The sequence below is a fragment of the Parambassis ranga genome, chromosome 19 (genome assembly GCF_900634625.1).
Source record: "Parambassis ranga chromosome 19, fParRan2.1, whole genome shotgun sequence".
Classification (NCBI taxonomy): Eukaryota; Metazoa; Chordata; class Actinopteri; family Ambassidae; genus Parambassis; species Parambassis ranga.
In genome coordinates, this window is record NC_041039.1 from 11868470 (window position 1) to 11887176 (window position 18707).

An 18707-nucleotide genomic window follows, 5' to 3' on the forward strand; every position below is an offset into this window, starting at 1 on the left:
AAAAAAAAGATCCTCACGTGGTCTTCTGAGTGCACTTCTGACTCTGCCTCTGAGTCAGTCAGTCACAGCCGGCGGTGAGCCTCACTGCCAGACAATCTGTCCATGTAAACTCTGGGATGCTGAGCAGCAGCAGAGTGTTTATCAAAACATGAAGATGCCCCGACACTGACCTCTGACCTCCGTGGCAAATATAACACGAAAGTTTAAACATCTCTGAAAAACAGTGGAATATTATAAGAAGTATCTTGTATACAGTGACAATTGCTTAAAAAATGTAAATGTATGAAGCAATTATATCACAGAGAGGACAAGCCGTGCTTGTAGACATGGCTACAGCACACAACAACAACCCTGCAGCATGGTCTGCTTGGTAAGTGACACAATCTCCACTTCCTGCAGGGACCAGTTGTCCCGGCAGGATGCCAAGAGCTTCAGCGATTGCTGGATTTGTTGTTTCACCCACATGTCCATTAATAAGACCGGCAAATGATTAGAAATGCAGACTACAAGAGAGAAAATACCTCCCAATACTAGATGACAAGATGCTAAATAGACTCTGTTTCCCATCTTGTGGTAATAAGAGGTATTGCTATCTGCTTAGTGTGCTAACTTTGGTAGCATAGTTGACATTGTTAACTATTATAATAAAAGCTATCGTTAACTTTTATCTTATTGTTTACTGAGAAGCCGAGTCAAAGCTCTTATAATTCATATGTAATCACAGAATCATAGTGTTCTGTGCGCCCCTGTCCGGACAGAGAGGAAGCTGCAGTTGAAGATCCAGAAGTCTGGGTGGCAGTACTGGCTTTATTGGCTGTGCGTAAACATGAGAGATTCAAAAGAGGCCACTTTGGAACCAGGGGGCAGTGATAATAGAAAGTCAGGAGAGAACACAGGAACTCAATCTGAATGTTTTATGAAATTAAATAAAAAAATATATATAGAGAGAGAAACTAACAAACAATCATGCACACGTTCCAAAAGACAAAGCAAGTAAAACACCATCTATATTTACATATGAACAGCACTGGTACGTTCAGCATGCCTCGTTTACCACATGAGACCGAGCACAGATAAAAACCTGCAACTTGCTTAAAGCATGGAGAGTTACCAGACAACACTGTGCTCTATACACCAGTCATATATATGCAATTCAGCTATTAGACAAAGGCTGATTTACTGTGTCAGAATACGACCATGCACAGCTTGCTGCGAAACACTTACCGCCTTCCTCTTTACAAGTTTAGGGATTGTGAAGCGTAATTAGGTCAACGTGCCATCAACAAGAAACTGACACAAGGATATCAGAGCTGACACATCAAACAACATTTAAAATAAAAATTCAATCAAATCAAACTAGAAGTTGTCTTTAGTTAGTCGGAGCAACACCAACACAATGATGAACATTTTTTGTCCTGCAGCAGAGCCTGGCATGTCTCTTTTTAGTTTGCTTCATCAACACCGAACATGCAATTGACTCACACAGACCATTGACATGGAAGAACCAATTATCTGTTGCCCTGCCTGCAAGCGAGCCGATGACCATCTGATCGATAGATGCAAAAAACATCCGACTATATTAAGACCACTTGGAAATTTTCGGAAGCATTTAGGCAAAACATTATTGCAAAGGGAGAGGTATGTGCGCCGTGAGGCGGGTGGAGTTTTAATGTCAGTGAGTAAATGAAAAAAAAAGTGGTCAGATTTAATAAGAGCAAGCAAACTGGACATGAGTCTGAATAATCAAACCTCTTCCCTTCATCATGAGGTCACTTTCTCTTGTTGACATCAGGGCAACATCTGGCCCTCAAACAGGACGTGAATGTCTATGTTTTAACTCTGTGGTAGGGGACAAAGATTTGTGTTCTTAGAACTTTATTAATCAATGGGGGATCCCCCCCCCATCCCCCTTTGGGTATGCTGTTGTTGCTGTTGAATGGTGAACAAATTTAATGACACAAAGTAAGGAGCCATCACAGTCATGCAGAAAATCCTCAGAGCATGCGATGAAACTTCTCTGGTCCCGCAGCCTTCAGGCAGTCGCCTCCCCCTCCCCCTGTCAGCACAGTGGCACAGAGTTCACTCCTGTGTGGATCCAGGCAGCTCGTTGGTCAGAGTGTGCCAGCGCTCCACCTTCTGGCCCTTGTTCTTCAGACAGTCTATCCAGTGCTGCAGAGTTTCGCCCTGTGAGTGACACCCTAAAGACACCCCCCCTTTAGAAACAGAAAAAGCATAATTGTGTTGAAAATTATACAACAACATGTTTCACAATAAACAAATATTTGTGATAGTTTAGCATGCTTTTGTCTGAGATGTGGGCGTAATTAGCTGCAGCTTCAAACTACACCTTTTCAGCCTATAGAGGATCGTCCGCATTGTGTTGTTTGTTTGTTTGCTGCTTTATTTTATTGTTATTGTTCCCTTTATGGTTCCTTTAATTACTTTCAGACAGGAATACATTTCCCAGATCTATTTCAAAAAGAATCAAGACACAAAAACTACACTGCAAAAAAACATGTTGTTGTTCTCATTCTGAGACATTTCAGTATACAAACCGGAGGGAGAAATTAATGGATGCAGACAAAAAAAAACAAAAAAACACCACTAACATCAGTCTTTTGTCTTCAGCGGTAAAGAGCATTATTGGCACACATTCCTGCACTAGATGACGCACATTTCAAGTCCATCACATTTTACCAGCATTCAGAAAACCTCCCTATATGCTAATTGTGGAGGAAATTATGTTGAAAAGAGTATTACCACAGTGGTGCTGGAGTGATTGATAATAAGTATCTTATAGGCATAATAACAGTGGGATTGTTCACTGGCTCACTGGCTCACAGTGTGCATGTTCATGGACGTTTGCTAACGCTTTCATTACATCACATTAATGCAATTTCGGCTCAGATGTGAACTGTAGTTACTGCATCTCATGTTTACTTAGGGTAAAAAAAATGTGCATTTCAAATTAATCCTCAGAGAGAAAATTCCACGTTTGAGTAACAGAGGTGAAAATTAGAATTGATTAGGAAAATTAAATCATTTTTTTTCACCCTGTAACAAATTATAAGGTCTAAACAAAGAGTTTGCTTATAACAATGTTTACTAATCAATAATATAGATGAAAAGTTATCAAGTGGAATAACAGAAGTATTTCTCTCACACAGACCAAATTGCCAAAATGTCACTGACACCCTTTTGGCATCTAAACCCTGCAAATTACGCAGAGTGCTGCTCTTTGGATGATAGCAGATAATAGAGAACATCTTAAAATATCTTGGGCAACATCTGCCTTGTGTACAGCTACACGTACTTACACTCTGAATAAAGAATCTAGCTGAAGTAATCAGATCAAAAAATCACTGGCTGGAAATTATGAACTGACGTCGACTCACCTATGAAGTCATTGGACTTTCCCAGGTCGTAGTCCCAGACCGTGACCTCCAGTGTCTTGGTGGCTAACTCTGAGAAAGAGATTTCATAGAAGAACTCCTGGGAGAAAAACAAAAAGGTCAGTAGATCACACAAACACACACATGCACACATGTGTATTAAAATACAGCTTTCACTAATGAGGCAGCAGATAATAAAATGAACTCTGTAATTGGCTGTCTTACAGAAACTTTGCATGCAGAACAGGGGGAGTCTCTGTGGACTCTATAAGTCTAAATGAGCTGCCTCTTTACATTGAACCACTGCAAAGGTGCTTCTCTCTCTCTCTCTCTCTCTCTCTCTCTCTCACACACACACACACACATGGATGTCTACCTCGTTAAACTCTGGGTTCAGAGTTTTTTTTATGACCGCTGTTTTGTGCTTGGATTTCTTCTTAATGTCTGGCTTCAGGTACCTGAGACAGAGGAATGTGATACCATCATGTATGAGTCAGGTCATTATTTCATTGACCAGTCAGAAGGGAAAAGTGAGGATGACTGCAAATACCAGGGGAGGCTGCAGAGGTCAGAGTACGTTCATACATGAAGGAAATCATTTTATTCTATTAGGAATTACAGGCTAATTGGTTCTTGATTCTTACGTCATTCTTCACTTGGGGATGATTCAGAGGAAGTGCGTGACAGTCTGTGACATTTTGGAAGCTACAATTATATGTATATGTGGCATATCATTAATTTCACCGTGAAGTGTTTTTATTAATGCAAACATTTTCCTAACTTGTCACACAATGGGAGCCTTATCTTCATGCCTGAGGTTTCGATCACAGTCGGTTAATTTTTTTTTTGGCATAAAATAACTGCAGGTTTTAGATAAAGACCGTGTTTTGGTCTCGGTTGCTGTGGTAACATCTGGTCTAAAATATAATTCGCTGCCTGAAAAGGGGACAAAATTAAAACCAGATCAGGCATCCGTTTCTAATTTGTTAGGACTTCTATCGAAGTATATTTGAAAGCTTACACCTCCCAGACAATTATTGAATTCCATAAATGAAGGAGTGAGGACTGATATCTAAAGGTTTGGTATAAAAGTAAAATAGTGTTCGTCCTCCTGAGGGTTGATCTGGATCTACTGGATATGATATGATATGATATGATATGATATGATATGATATGATATGATATGATATGATATGATATGATATGATATGATATGATATGATATGATATGATATGAGGAGGACAAAGCGGGTTCAGATGATGGATGGATGATGATTATACGATACGATACGATACGATACGATACGATACGATACGATACGATACGATACGATACGATACGATACATTTCCATGTTTTTTGGGGAGTATTTCCTGCTGTGTTCCCCCTGTAGCTCCTGTGTGTTTCAGTTGTCTGGGCTCTTTTGGATTACCTTTGCATTTGGTTTGGTTGGGTTTGTTGTTCCCTTAGGCTCTTTTGTTTTTTGTATTTTTGTGTTTATTGGATTTAAACGGCTGATTAAAGCTCTCCCTTAGTTGACCCAAACGCCTTAAGTTTGTCTGTGTTTGGGCCCCCCTTTAACTGAACACAAACTTAATAAATGGCTAGAGATGTTTTTTATTTCTTGTTTTGTATTTTGCAGCTTTTTCTCTTTAGCTGAACTAGCCTGCAGCTGTTTGCAGCTTCATTTTAAACAATTTTCACTCCTCTAACTCACTACTAAACAATCCCCACAAGGTTTAATGTATTATTTGTGAAGCCCCATGTGAGGGCCCATCAGTAATTCCTTCACCAGCAGAGGCACAGCTTCTCTTCACGAGCTGTCATTAAATTCTCAGGATATTTTTAAGCCAGCTGGAAGGAGCAAAATCTCTATTCACATTTGCTTTCCACCCACCACCCACTGCTCGGAGAGCGTATGTTCCCACACGCTCTCAGACACAACAAAGCATCTGGAAAGAAGCTCCCGCCAAAGGGCAAAGATGTGAGCATGCATCCAAAATGAAATGAGGTGCATGATGTATTGCTGTGTACGCGTGAGCGATGTGCGTAGGTTTGGTGGATGCAAAAGAGAAAACTTGAGTTTTAAGCATGACAGGGAAGAAGGAGGGAGATTAGTGTGTAGTGAGGTGAGCATGGTGGTGCATGATGGGTGGTTTGTGTGGTGTGTTTTAGTCATTCCACAAACAACCTTCAAGCCAGAACCAGCACTCAGGAGGAAAGGGATTTTAAAGCTCATTTGTCCACTCTCTGTCAGTTTGCATCATTCAGCTCAGGGACCTTCTTGCCCTCGCCGGTACAGACACACACAGTGACACACACACAGCATTGCTTTTCTATCATCAGTGAGTAATGAAACTCCAGAGCACCTCCATGACACTAATAATAGCGCCCAAATCTGCTTTCCTCACTCCTCCATGACACAATACCCCCATAACATTAGATCATGTCACTGTCTCACAGTCAGTTTTGAAGGCTGTCAATACAAACACACCCGGTTATAATTATCTTGATGAATGGGTGGCTTTTTGTGTGAAAAGCTGCCCTCATCAGTCACCATTACTTTATGTGAGGTTAACCGAAGCCATCTATCGCTCATAGGAGGCGACAAACATGTGATTCATGAGGTCAATATAAGCCGAGAACCCCTTAAGACCAGGTATTGAGGTGTTAAGGAGTGACTGGAGAGGTCATCCTGAAATGAACGTGTTCAAATGTCAGTCTGTCATTCTGAGCTGTGTGCATCACTTAGAATATGCTGCTTATCTTACACGGTGCTTTCCTCATCACCACTGCCACTGCCAGGACCATCCCCTGTGATGATATACATTCTGCTGGGTTCTAAGCTCACTTCCACTTCTGTTGTTTTTTGTTCGTAAAGTCCTGGTAAACCACAGCCTACACTACTACCACCAACAGTATAGAAACGGACGTGTCTTAGTGGATAGTGTCGTCCTTACGTTTTAACATAGGGGTCTGAGAAGCCGTTGACATCCATGGCTGCCAGGTGGGCACAGCGTTTGACGCCCACGCACAGCCCACCACGAGCTTTCTCCTTGGACTCGCCCTTCACATCACAGTCGCTGGCCGGGGGGAGGTACTGAAGGCAGAGCAGCAAGCGGCCCCTCTCCTCCAGACTTCTCTGCTGCTCAGTCTCCCACTGAAGTATGGACGGCATTCAACAGACAGAAATACAATCAGGGAAAAAAGGGCTGTACTAATCAATATTTTTTCATACAACACTGTGTAAACAGAGCTAACAGATGTTTGTTTTTATCAGCACCATGTTGAGGAGAGAGAGCATCATTTCCAGCTGCTTCATTGCAGCCTTTTTATTAAAGGCTGCAATGAAGCAGCTCCCTGGAGCACCAAACGACACACAAAGTCAGCCGCTAACTGTTGAACGTAGCAGAGCATTTAGCAGCTAAAAAGCCACATGCTCCCCTCAGGAGCTAGTGGTGAGCAAAGCAAAGCTAAAATAAGTGTTAGCGCTGGTCTGGTGGGCTGTAAAAGGTTCATTAGTGTTTTTGTTACCTGGGGCAGACACAGACAGGCTGGTGCCCGCTACTTTTTTTGTGCTAAGCTAAGCTAAAAATGCTATATGTTTGTTCTATGTGCAACAAAAAAGGACCAGTGCAGATTTTACCTTCATCATGATAAGCTGGAGTAAAGCGACCGCCTGCCTTTATATTTAGGGTTGTTTTATGTGTCACCTGTTTCCTCATCTTGCGAACCACCCACAAATTCATCTCCCTTCCCGTTCATCTGACACTCTGTGTGAGTAGCTGGCTCCACACTGATGCCTGTTTATTCCCACCTCCCTAATGAGTCCCCCTCTATCGATCTGTGAAGGTCTGAGCTGTTTTATTACCAGATACCTGGTGCAAATTATCCTCACTAATTGCAAACTGCAAAGTCTCCCTCTCATTGAGGACAGATGGTGAACTGGCTGTTGGCAGTAATGATGATTCCCGAAGAAAAATACAGACAGAGAGAGAGGAAAGACAGAATTAGGAAAAAGCTGTTGAGACAATTAGGGGACGGAAAAAAACAGGGATTGGAGGAACGTGTTGGAGAGCCGGGCGTGTGGCATATTGATCGTGGTGGCTGTGTCCACCTCTCGCCTGAAGATAAGATTTAATGAGAGATGGAGAGATATAAAAGCAGAGGAGAGACATTCGGTTGAAATACTGCTGTGATGGAGCAGACTTTTTTTTTTTTATATCCATCACGGTAACTCGTGAAATCATGCAACTGATGCAAATCCTGAAATAGCAGACTTGCGTCTTTCCTATAAATAACATACATGTATTGGTGCTGTTGGCCATGAGGGTGAGTCACGGGCCTGTGAGAACATCTTCCTCCCCCTCCTCACCCTCTGTGGCTGCTTCCTTGCTTACTTTCATCTGTCACTTTGAATCTAGTCTGTTGTTCCGCTTGTTGTCAAATGCTTTGGTAACAGTTTGATGTTGTCCATAGAAAATACAAAAGCCAGCAGCGACAAAGTGCATTAGAATTACTGAAGAAAGCTACGGTCCAACGACAGGTCTTTGCCATTGGACTGACTGCGCTCCTGTTTATTGTTTGTTTTCAATGACATTGATATTTGGGTTTATCTCTGAGCTGTGGCAGATGATCTCTAATGTTGTATGAAAGTCACAAAGAACATTTTAGAGCAACACAAAGAGGCGAAAATGTTTGAAAATAAGACTTTAGTGTGTAAGACACACATTCTCTTACTGTCACAATGTCAGATTTTTATTATTCTTCAACTATTGGGGCAAAATAGATTTGTTAGAAATCAATAAAGATGACATTAAACTAGGCTGACATCCCAGCAGCGTGCAGTGAGCTGGTGTACAGTAGACCTGGGTGCAGTGCATACATGCATTAAATGATTTGGACACTGATACACAGCGGATGTGAAACATATTAATAAATGACTCAAGAAAAAAGCATAAAAATAGGAATCAATTCCTCCCCAACACAATGGACAAGGTGACCTAACCTCTCTAAAAACCAGGTGAGGACCTTTGAGGCAGACTGAAAGATGGACTGAACCAATCAGACAGAGGAGTAATGGTGTTCACCTCTCTCAGGTAGCAGGAGATTCCTCTCAGGGCTGTGCTCATCGCAGTCGGTGAAGGCAGCTGGAGGCATAGCGGAGCAAAAAAGAAGAGAAAGATAATAAACAATCAGTGTGGATGATTGACAGGAAAGCTATACAGATGAGCAGAGAGGGGCAGATATGTTGAGTCGAGGGTGAAACCACTCTGAAAATTACAGGCCTGACACAGCGTCTGCTTTGTAGGATGACAGAGGAGCTTTAGCGTTTGATCGCAGAGTGGCCACCGGCCTCAGAGGGCCAATCTAATACCAGCAGCTCTTACCAACCCATAAAGAACAAAAACGCAGTGGCCTCCCACCTCTTCACACACACATGCCCCCTGCTCTCTTTGCTTTTATTTTTTAATCCATTTGTTTCTCATCGCTTTCTCACTGACACCCCCCCCTCCACACCCCTGCCTTTTATTCTCCCAGTCCATTTTCCCACGTGTGACCCAGCTGACATTTAGACTGCACAAAAAGCTATTTGTGGGTTATTAGAGGAGATGTGATACTTTCTTCTCTCTTTACCTAATATTTGTAATCCTAAGGAGGGCAAACATAATCTTAGAGGGTTAATATGACGAGATGATACTGGCATGAGAGGCAGAATAATACATTATAAGGCCAAATGTATGTGAACATCCCTGGTCTGTGTGTGCATTTTGTCAAATAAGTGGCTTGGTTGCACATAACTCTCGCAAAAACACACAGTTTCTCCTTCAGCTTGCATTTTAGGGAGCTCAAAATGGTTGCTTGGAAAGATAAACGTCACCATATACTTTGCATCTTTATCTGCATCTCTTATGATATTGAAGAGGTTGTTGCTTTAAATTTCTGTTAAAGTTGCACCTGTTTACTCTCTGTTTATGGCTGTTTCCATTAGCCATTCCATAATCTCGGCTGCAGACCACTCTTTGGAACAAACTCCCCGGGGAGATCAGACTAGTGATCCCCTTATCCTCTTTCAAATCCCTCTTCAAAACCTATTTTTATAAGAGTGCTTCCACAGGTTTTGCAATAGAAAAACTGTGAAATAAATAGATATGAGTGATCATTTGGAAATATTTCTATTTTGAATCATTTATCAGCACCATGTTGAGGACCCTCTTTCTTCCCTGAAAAGCAGATGTGTGCTGAGTGTGTCCACCTGTTTTTGGGAAGCATTTAGCTCTTTCGTTAACAATGCTGCAGAGATTACAGACACGTTGGTGTTTGATACATAATGAGACCCAGGTGTGTGGTCAGCATCACAATAGATTGTGTTATGTCTGCTAAATATCGATGCTTTAACGCCTCCCTGTTGGCGTGTAAACAATTTGCTGCATCCTCTCCACCCTGGTTCTGTTTTTCTCCACAGTTTTACTTTAAAAGGTGAAGCTGTGAGTGGAGACACAAAGCTTTTATATATTGAATACTACAGTGCCCTCCAGTCATTTCTCTTTTTCATTGCACATTCCTTTAAAGCCCCCCCACCCCTCCCAGTCCCCTTTCTTCTCACAGGAGGTGGATGCTCCAGACAGATGTTAAAGTGTTTGGTCTGGTCAGGCTTCACGCGGCGCAGGGCCACCCGCGACTCCCCGATGAACTCATTATGTGTCAGCTTGTCTTCATCGCACACGGACACCCTGGGAGTGAGAGACAGTGGTGGGGAGGGGATCATGGAGGGGGGAGGTAAAAGAAAAAAGAAAAATAGTGAGAGATGAAGGCGAGGAGAGCGTGAAGCATGAATAAAAATAAGACGAGCTGATTAACAAAGGCAAAGACAGAGGATGTAAAGATGAAGAGTGCCTTTGTGTGTGTCAAACAACATAACACATTATGAGTCATTATAATGTTGTGGCAGCAACATAATGAGGGAGGGAAACTGTTGACAGACACCAGATCTGAATTCAAGAGTACACACTCACTGACAGAACATATACCACAAGCAGTGCACACACAAGTAATTAGCATTTTTTTCCAACCGTGGGAATTCAGTTGGTGTGAAAGTGCATCATGCTAGGTTAAGCTGATCCATATTTATGGGCCTGGCAAACCTTTACACCAGCTATAATAACACCCGAAATGCACTGCAGCATCAGCGGCGAGGAGTGCTGCTGTGGGTGAGGGACAGAGTGACGTGGGTGACAAAAACAGAAGAATTTATTTAAATCTGAGCGCGTGAATCAGAATGCTACGGGCTAACGGGATGTTTTTTTTTCTTTATGCAAATGTGGATGAAATACATGAAATGAGAGGAAGGAAATTAAGAAGCCAGAGGAGAGAATCCGTTATGAACGTGCACTCTTCTGTTTTATTTGACTTCTGAATAAAAATCATAACTGCTGGGATGAAATGTTGCAGTCACCTGCTTCCATTAGTTTCTGGTAATAAAACACAGTAATGCAGAAAAATGGAAGGTCTGATGGCCCAGTTGCCTGGAGACACCAGATATGGGCTGAAACATCCAAAGGTAATTTCTGGTCTATATACTTATTAGGGGGGAAAAAAACACACCTGAACTCTTCAGAATCATAGAGTAACAATAACAGTAATAGTAACAAAACAGGTTGAAGATGGAAGAAAGATCAGGAGAGCAATGAGAAATGAAGTCAGTCTGAGCTGAGAGGCCAAAGATGGTGAGAGATAGACAGGCAAGGAAAAGACAGCTGTGATGAAAAGGGCTCGACGGAGTGGTGACTGAGAGCATGGAGTCACAGAGTCGAGTGTGGCTGAAGAAGCACATAGTCATTATAATGTGCGCAGGGTGTAAGATTATACTTAAACAGCAATATAAACATTTTACTGTGACAGCTCCTAATTTGTTCACATGTATACTGAGCTGACACCATGGAGTCCTATGACATCATGGTTTTATCCTGTCAATCAATTATTTGTGGTATGAGGGCAGAAATAACCACAAGTTTGTGCAAAATTTAAAGAACTTCCCCGCAGTGTTGCACACTCTCTGTCATGCAACATATTTACAGCAGCCATTTTTTTTCTCACATGCTGTCACCAACTCCTGGCTTTGACTAAACCCATACATCATTTTTTTTGCAATGAAATAATCCCTTTATGTCTTAGAATGGCTTAGCTGTAACAGTACACCTTTGCCTCGTGTAGTATATGAATATGAAAATTAGTCCTCGCTTCCAACTCCACCCACCCCTCAGCTGTTCGCCTGCAGCTCCAGCTCCCTTTTGACTTTGCTCAAACTGTTATGATCTGTAGTCTTTTTCTGGTAGTCTTGGGTTTTCTGTACTCTTTGGTTATCTCTTTCTATTGTTTTTCTGTTGTTTTATAATCTGTAGTCCTAGTATTTCCTGTTTTATTTTGAAAGTATTTCCCTCCCTGTGTATTCCTGTGTGTTCTGCTTCCTCTTGTGTTTCCTTTCTTGTTGATTACGTACCCCGCCCTAATGTGTTTCACCTGTGTCTTGTTACTGCGTGTGTTTTAAGCCGGGCATACAGCATGCTTTTTTTTGTCACCCCTCGTGAGGGTATCGCAGTCTGTGTTTTCCACCACTAAGTTGGCTAACTTATCAACAAACACCACCAGAAGCTGTCACGTGCCTGAGCTATGGCTAAACTTTGATGTCAAGTGGGGGGCCACAAGTTTGAGACCCCTGAGCTAATAGGTCACAAAATCGTATCGTATAACAAAGACATTATATAGTCAAAAATGAATAGTTGCTTAATATCAAAAAGTGTTTATTAATAGTTTTTACACCTTGAAATCCTTTATAAAGTCCAGCAAGTCTTAAAGAAAAACAGTAGTATGATACAGTAGTATAAAAAGTATGAATTTGTTTAAAATAGAGCAAGGCTGAAATATGACTAGTGTAATTTTATTAAAGGGAACATGGTATTTTGGAATGGCTTGATCCTTTGAATTGTCTTCAATGCCATCTATTCTATCTTGGATTAAGAATAACCTGGCAGACATGTCTAAGTGTCGATGCAGTGTCAACATGTTTCCGTGTTTCCTAAACTTAAACTTCCTGCCTCCCTATGTTTAAAATGTCTCTGCAGAATTAACACTGTGCCGTCAGCCAGCAGTAGGGCCAGTTTCTCTAATTTCCCCCGAGAGCTCATCCGTCGATCCTATTTAAATCCCACTCCCACGTGTGCCGTGGCAAAGTTTTAGTCACAGGCAGAGACAATTCACAGCTTTCGTCACCTCTGGAGGGGGTCAATGAAATTAAAACACCCTGCAGTGTTTAGTCTGACCTCAATCTGTCACTGCAACTTGGAAAGAGAGGAAGCAAGGAGGCAGATATAAAGACAAAGGGATGTTTCGGAAGAGTGAGGGGAGATCTTTTCTGATCCTAGCGGACAGGAGAGATGTGAGGACGGGAAGAAACGGTGGAGAGGTGACAGAAGAGGATCTAAGGATCAGTGGAGATAGAGAGGGGGAACACGGTGAGATGGAGAAAAGGCCTTTTAAACTGAGAACAAAAACCCCCTGTGATTGAAATATAAGATAAGAAATCCTTTGTAAGCACAAGTCCGCTTTCTGATCGGGGGGAAAAAAACACAGAAGGGCTCGACGTGAAGGACAGAAATAGCCTTTAGCACAGCAGACATTTACCTGAGCGTTTTGCGGTACATGTCTTCCTCTGTGATTCCGCAGTAGGTGAGCGTCTCGTTCCACACAGGGTTCAGTGTGTTGCGAACAGTCTTGGTTTTCAGTTTATTGGCCTGTAAAGTCCCAGCAGAGAAAGAGAAACAACTGTTTCAATGATGAAGTTTCAACCCAGCTAATAGACAAATAAACTCAGCAGGCTACAAGGTCATTTGTTTCACTGCACATCCACTCATCTCGCACTTTCATTATACAACTCTGAGTCAGTAGCATGTGCGCACTAAAGAGTCCTTGGTGACAGATTACTGAAGTTTTCTTTCAATTACAGAAAAGCACAGGAACAAAAAACAGCACTAGTGATAATGAATTCAGACCTTGCAAGCTCCTGGCAGAAGGTGCAGCTTGACGTAGGGATCAGCCAACCCATTGAAATCCATTGGCTTCAAACCCTTTAAGAGAAAATATGAGACATAAGGCACGTAACTTTAGAAATTAAAGACCTGCTCAGAGGAAGAGGAGAGGAGGTGGGGAAGATTTAATTTGACAGTTAGTTTCAGAGCACCAGTGAGCCACAGTGTAAAGGGCAACAATTAAAGATGTATTCATCAATTAGATTGAAAAATTTAGCAGCCAACAGGTGCAAACCCCCTGATGTGCAGATCTTTTTAAACCACGAAGTACAAAACAAGCAAGATCTTAAATCGCAAAGATGCGAGGTACTCTGTTTTAAGCCCATAAACGCACACAACTCAGCATCTTCTGCTTGAGTGACCGATGACTTGTGAGTGAAGCAGTGGCTTTACCTTTGCTCTGAGCACAGTGCAGTGTAAGGAGCTGGTGGCTCGCTCATACAGTAGGTCGAACTCCAGTGTCCCCAAGGAAGCTGGAAAGAGGTTAATAAAATGTCACACACACACACACAAAAGAGATGTGTGCTCGTCACTTTGGTAATTGCTTTTGTAGTGATGACTTCATTAGTGGCAAAAGAGATGGAGACAAAGTCTGAGTCAGACCAAAGAGATTAAATCTTATTTCTAGTCTTTGTGCTAACTGTCTCCTGAATGGAGTCAAACAGGATTATCTCATTTAAGTTTGGCTACTGATATAACATCTGCGTATAACTGTGATCCATTCTGATCAGTTCTCCTGAACGCTCTAACCCGGCCATTACTTCCAGGTGACTCACTGTTATCGTCGCTGTCACAGCTGTCGATCTCAATGGAGGTGTCCATGCTGCTCATGGCTGACAGGGACCCCCCTCCGCCCCCAGCCCCAGGTAACAGCGGTGACAACAGGCCGCTGCTTCCTCCCCCTCCTCCTCCTCCAACAGCCCCTCCACCTTGACCTGCGCCGCCAGGGCTGAGTGAGGTGGGAGCTGCCACCTGATTCGGTGAGAGCGGCTCCGAGAAGGAGGATGTAGGTGAGAGACGTGGGAAGTAGGCAGAGATTTGACGGATGGGGCGGATGGGGCCCGGGCAGACGTCGATGGCCATGTGCTCCTGGATGGAGATGGCTAAACTTTTTCCTTTTCGCACAGTCATAAGGGCTAAAAGAGAGGATTAATAACATGTGTTAAAGATCATCATCATCATATACAACAAATATTTTACCTCAAACTGCAGTGAAAACTTCAATAATTTGAAAAGAAAGACATTACTGATAAGATGACAAAATAAAGCAGAGCATGTGCATACATTTGCATTTCAATTGAATATATCTGAATAAACCAAAGATTATCTGGGAGGATAAAAGATAATGGACACTTCCAGAATCCTAATCATGCTCAATGAAAGTGCAGTATGTGTGAGCAGCAGAAGCACATGTGTTATCTGAAAGGCTGAACAATCCTCCATAGACAGACAGGTAATTACAGAAGCCTGAAAGGCTCATTGGTACACTTGGATGGTAGAAAAGGTGATTATATAAAGTTGCGGTTGCAAGGAGTGGAGTTGACCACAAGGCTGATGTGTCTGCTCTCTTCCCGAAATAAAAGTGGGGGGGTGGATTACAAATATCTCACAGCTTTTGTTTTCTAAAGACAGCAGGGCTAGAGGGGGCGTTCTGTCCTCAATACTGAACAAATCCCCCCCCCCCCCCCCCCGGACTACCTTCTGCTCTCTCTCTGCATTAATCGATTGAAACTGAGAAGTTAATATTTGCACATCTCTCCTGTGTCTTTAACTTGAGTTCTGTGAGGTGTGGAAAATTGAAAAGGAGGAAAGCTGGTGGCCATTTTCACATGTTGGAAGACTGCAGTTTTACAAATGGCCACTTAGAAGTTAGTCAATCCCTTTAGACCTCCATGTTAAAATGCCCAAACAGAAATAAACTTATTTGCAGCTGTTACATAACCAGTTTTGGTAGGCTAATGGCTGCTGGATTCCTCATAGACACTATACATAGGCACTATATCACTCTGTGATTATGTTGGCCACATCAAAGTCTGCCTAAGTTCCAAATACAGGCAAAGAGGTAAAGTGTGAGTGTAGCTGAGGCAGGTGGGCATCCACAGTGATTTGGTACCAGCCCTTTATAATTATGTGTAAAGTCCTTGAAAAACAATTCAACAAGCTGTGAACATCTTTATGTCTGCTGTAAAGTTGGCCATTTTTACATGGGAGTCTATGAAGAAACTGGTCCTAAATATACAGTCTTTGTTGTTCATTTACATTAAATGTCAGTAATTCCAGAGCCTCCACTCATCAGTTTAATGTCAGTATGACCAATGGCAGCCTGACTCAAAGATTGCTTCAGACTGCGGAGCCTCAACAGAATTATGGTCAGTGAGGGTCATCTGTCGTGTATAGTTAAGCCTCTCTGCTGCCAGCACAACACCGAGTGATACACACCACAGCTCGTCCAGCTTCTTCTTGGCTGGCGATGAAAGGAGCCTCTGAAACACTACAGCGTGCCAGCCTGCGAACTTCCTTGACTCATTCGACTAAAAGGACTTTCACAGACTTCTGGCTTTGGGATAGGAGATTGAGGACATTTGGCCTTTTGATAAGCCATCAGCAGCCATTTTGATCCCACTGAAGACTACAATGGCACAAATTAATGAGTTCTGAAGCGCTGAACAACAGTCAGATGTCTGCTGCTCTCTATTACTGGTCAGTTAAGCAGCACAGAGATTACCTCAGACATTCACGGTTCTTCACATCTGAGGTGATGCAATGTAAAAGGAAGATGAACCAGACCCTATCACAGAGACAGTAAATCATTCCTGCCTGACACATCAATAACACAACACAAAAAAGCTTAAGAGGGAGATTGCGCCACATTAAAGTGAGGGTGAAAACAGGTTAATGAAGCTCCCTGCAACAAAGAAGATGATTATGGCTGGAATTGATTGAAAGATTAATTAACGTAGATGAGTTGGTAATGATTGTCTTTATGAGAAAAATTTAATTCGTGTGGGAACACACACACAAACAAGATTCAGACAAGCAGAGGTAGTGTAAAGTTTCCTCCCACATTGCTTCTTTGTGCATTTAACTAGGAAACTGAGGATAGCTTGTGATTTCAGACACTCTTTGGTTAAGTTTGGCCATCAATACTACTCATTTAGGTATAGGAAAATGTCGTATTTTGGGTTAAACACATTCCAAGTTAAACTTTTCCCATCAGCAGCATGTTTCTATGACTTCTCTCATTTTGACTACTATGATATTGAGTGAGTTTCCGTGCAATCATTTCCAGCACTGCTGGAGGGTGCATAGCTTTGGTTGTTTTGATCACCTTAAAAACTCAACTACTACCGTGGTTTCCCTGGTGAAGACAGGCTGCACACTTCTGTCAGATCATTAATTGATCTTTGCACACAAACACACACTATGCAGCGGGTGTTTGTTGATATAATGTGCGCAGTCAGTTGCCTCCCAGTACTGGCAGATGTGGCCGTAAGCTGGAGAAGCCTGAGAACCACCACCACCACCAGCAGCAGCAGCACACAACCAGGAGGCCTGGTGGCTTACAGCTCTCTGGGAAGCAGAAGCTCGAAGGGGGCTCATGATTGATCGCTCTCATGCTGCCAGCTGGAATCTCTCTCATCTTTTCTTTTCATCATCATCATCCTCACGTTGTTGCTTAGAAGTGCATGTGGCAGTGCCCATGCAACATAATAAGGTGCAGTTTGCACTCTCACACTTCACAGGTTTTTATGTGTTTATATACATGACTCTCAACCTTCAGGCGCACGGCTCAGCTACTATACATAATTTCTATAAGCTACAAGAAAATGCCACTAACTTCCCCTACAGCTACAAACAGGACCTTGTAACTATTAGTTATGCAACCATATACAGCTGAGTATATGAGCTTACATAGGTTTGAGAGGGAGGAATGAAGCTGCCACGGTCCAACAGTCAGGAACATTTCTATGCAACATGCGACCTCACCTCCTCCTCTTTTAGCTCCTTCACTTTTAATTAAAGTCATATCACAATCATGTGCACGCTCTCCCTCAACCTCCACCTTCCTGTCTCCACCTTCATAATTCAGCTCTCTACTTTATCTCTCCGTCGGTTTTTATTCCACCTGTAGGTATGTGAGGATTTCTTAGTCTCTCTCTCTCTCTCTCTCTGCCTCTGTCTGGTTGGTTTTCTTCTTTTCTTGTGTCCTACATACAATGGGCCCCTGCAGCGGGCTCTGTTCACCTTTAAATAACAAGCCGCTGGCTGACAGGCAGATGGTATAGTATGGTTCTGCACAATGTAGCTACTCATTAGAGCTTGATAGTCACCATCATTTATAGCAGACCGCAGTGACAGTGAGCACTTGTCAATTAGAGCTAAGTTATTTTCAGACAACCAGGCATGAGTAAACTTCACTTTGTGTGTGTGTGTGTGTGTTTGTGCATGTCTGTGCTGGAAGGTATAAAAGAGCGGTGAAAGATATTGTAAAAAAAAAAAAAATAGATGCCACATGTTGCACCTGTCTGCTCTGTGAAAGCTGATGTGTCTGTCTGTCTGCATGGAAAAATAGAGGATGCAATGATTGTCTAAAGATACATCAAGGAGGAACTTGTAATAATGATATAATTTATAATTAGCATTATTAACTGTTCAACCTGCCTGAATCTCAAGATAAATGTATGAAAAATTCTCACTTACCTCAGTGTCAGCACGAGTGTGAAACTCCTCATAAAAAACAGGGGATTCCAGTGCGGAGAGGAGAGGGAGACTAACTAACAGGTGGCGCAGAGGGGAGTAGAGAGTACGAGGAGGAAAGAGAGAAAAAGAGTGAGAGAGAGAGAGAAAGGGGAGAGACAGAAATACAGAGAGAGTGGGAATGAGCAAGCTCAACGTGTAGCATTAAAAAATTAAATGCGTGGATAGTTCAAATCAAGATGAAATCCAGAAACAAAAGGGGAGAGAGGAGGAGAGCGGCATGCTGCTGGAGGAAGAGGAGGAGGATGAAGGGAGTCAAAAGGAAGACAGATAAAGCGAGAAGGAGAGAGAGAAGAGAGAGAGAGAGAGAGAGGGAGGCAGCAGGAGTTATTCCTTGACAGCCTGTTGTGCATGTGACTGTTTTGCCTCACTCCCTCCTGCATCCCCTTCTATCATCACACACACACACACATACACACTCTCTCTCTCTCTCTCTCTCTCTCTCTCTCTCTCTCTCTCTCTCTCACACACA

General features: G+C 42.6%; 1 protein-coding gene across 1 annotated transcript; it reads right to left on the reverse strand.

The window, feature by feature from the left end:
• Positions 1–1147: 1147 nt before the first annotated feature.
• LOC114452212 (double C2-like domain-containing protein alpha) lies at positions 1148–18505 on the reverse strand. Its single transcript, XM_028431401.1, has 11 exons — positions 18179–18505; positions 14254–14613; positions 13871–13950; positions 13442–13516; positions 13074–13183; positions 10000–10126; positions 8483–8542; positions 6353–6552; positions 3769–3850; positions 3396–3492; positions 1148–2213 (listed from the first exon to the last, which is right to left on the reverse strand). Exons 2-11 carry the CDS (start codon positions 14606–14608, stop codon positions 2080–2082), a joined length of 1320 nt encoding a protein of 439 aa, XP_028287202.1. The 5' UTR covers positions 14609–14613; positions 18179–18505; the 3' UTR covers positions 1148–2079.
• Between the last annotated feature and the right edge of the window lie 202 nt (positions 18506–18707).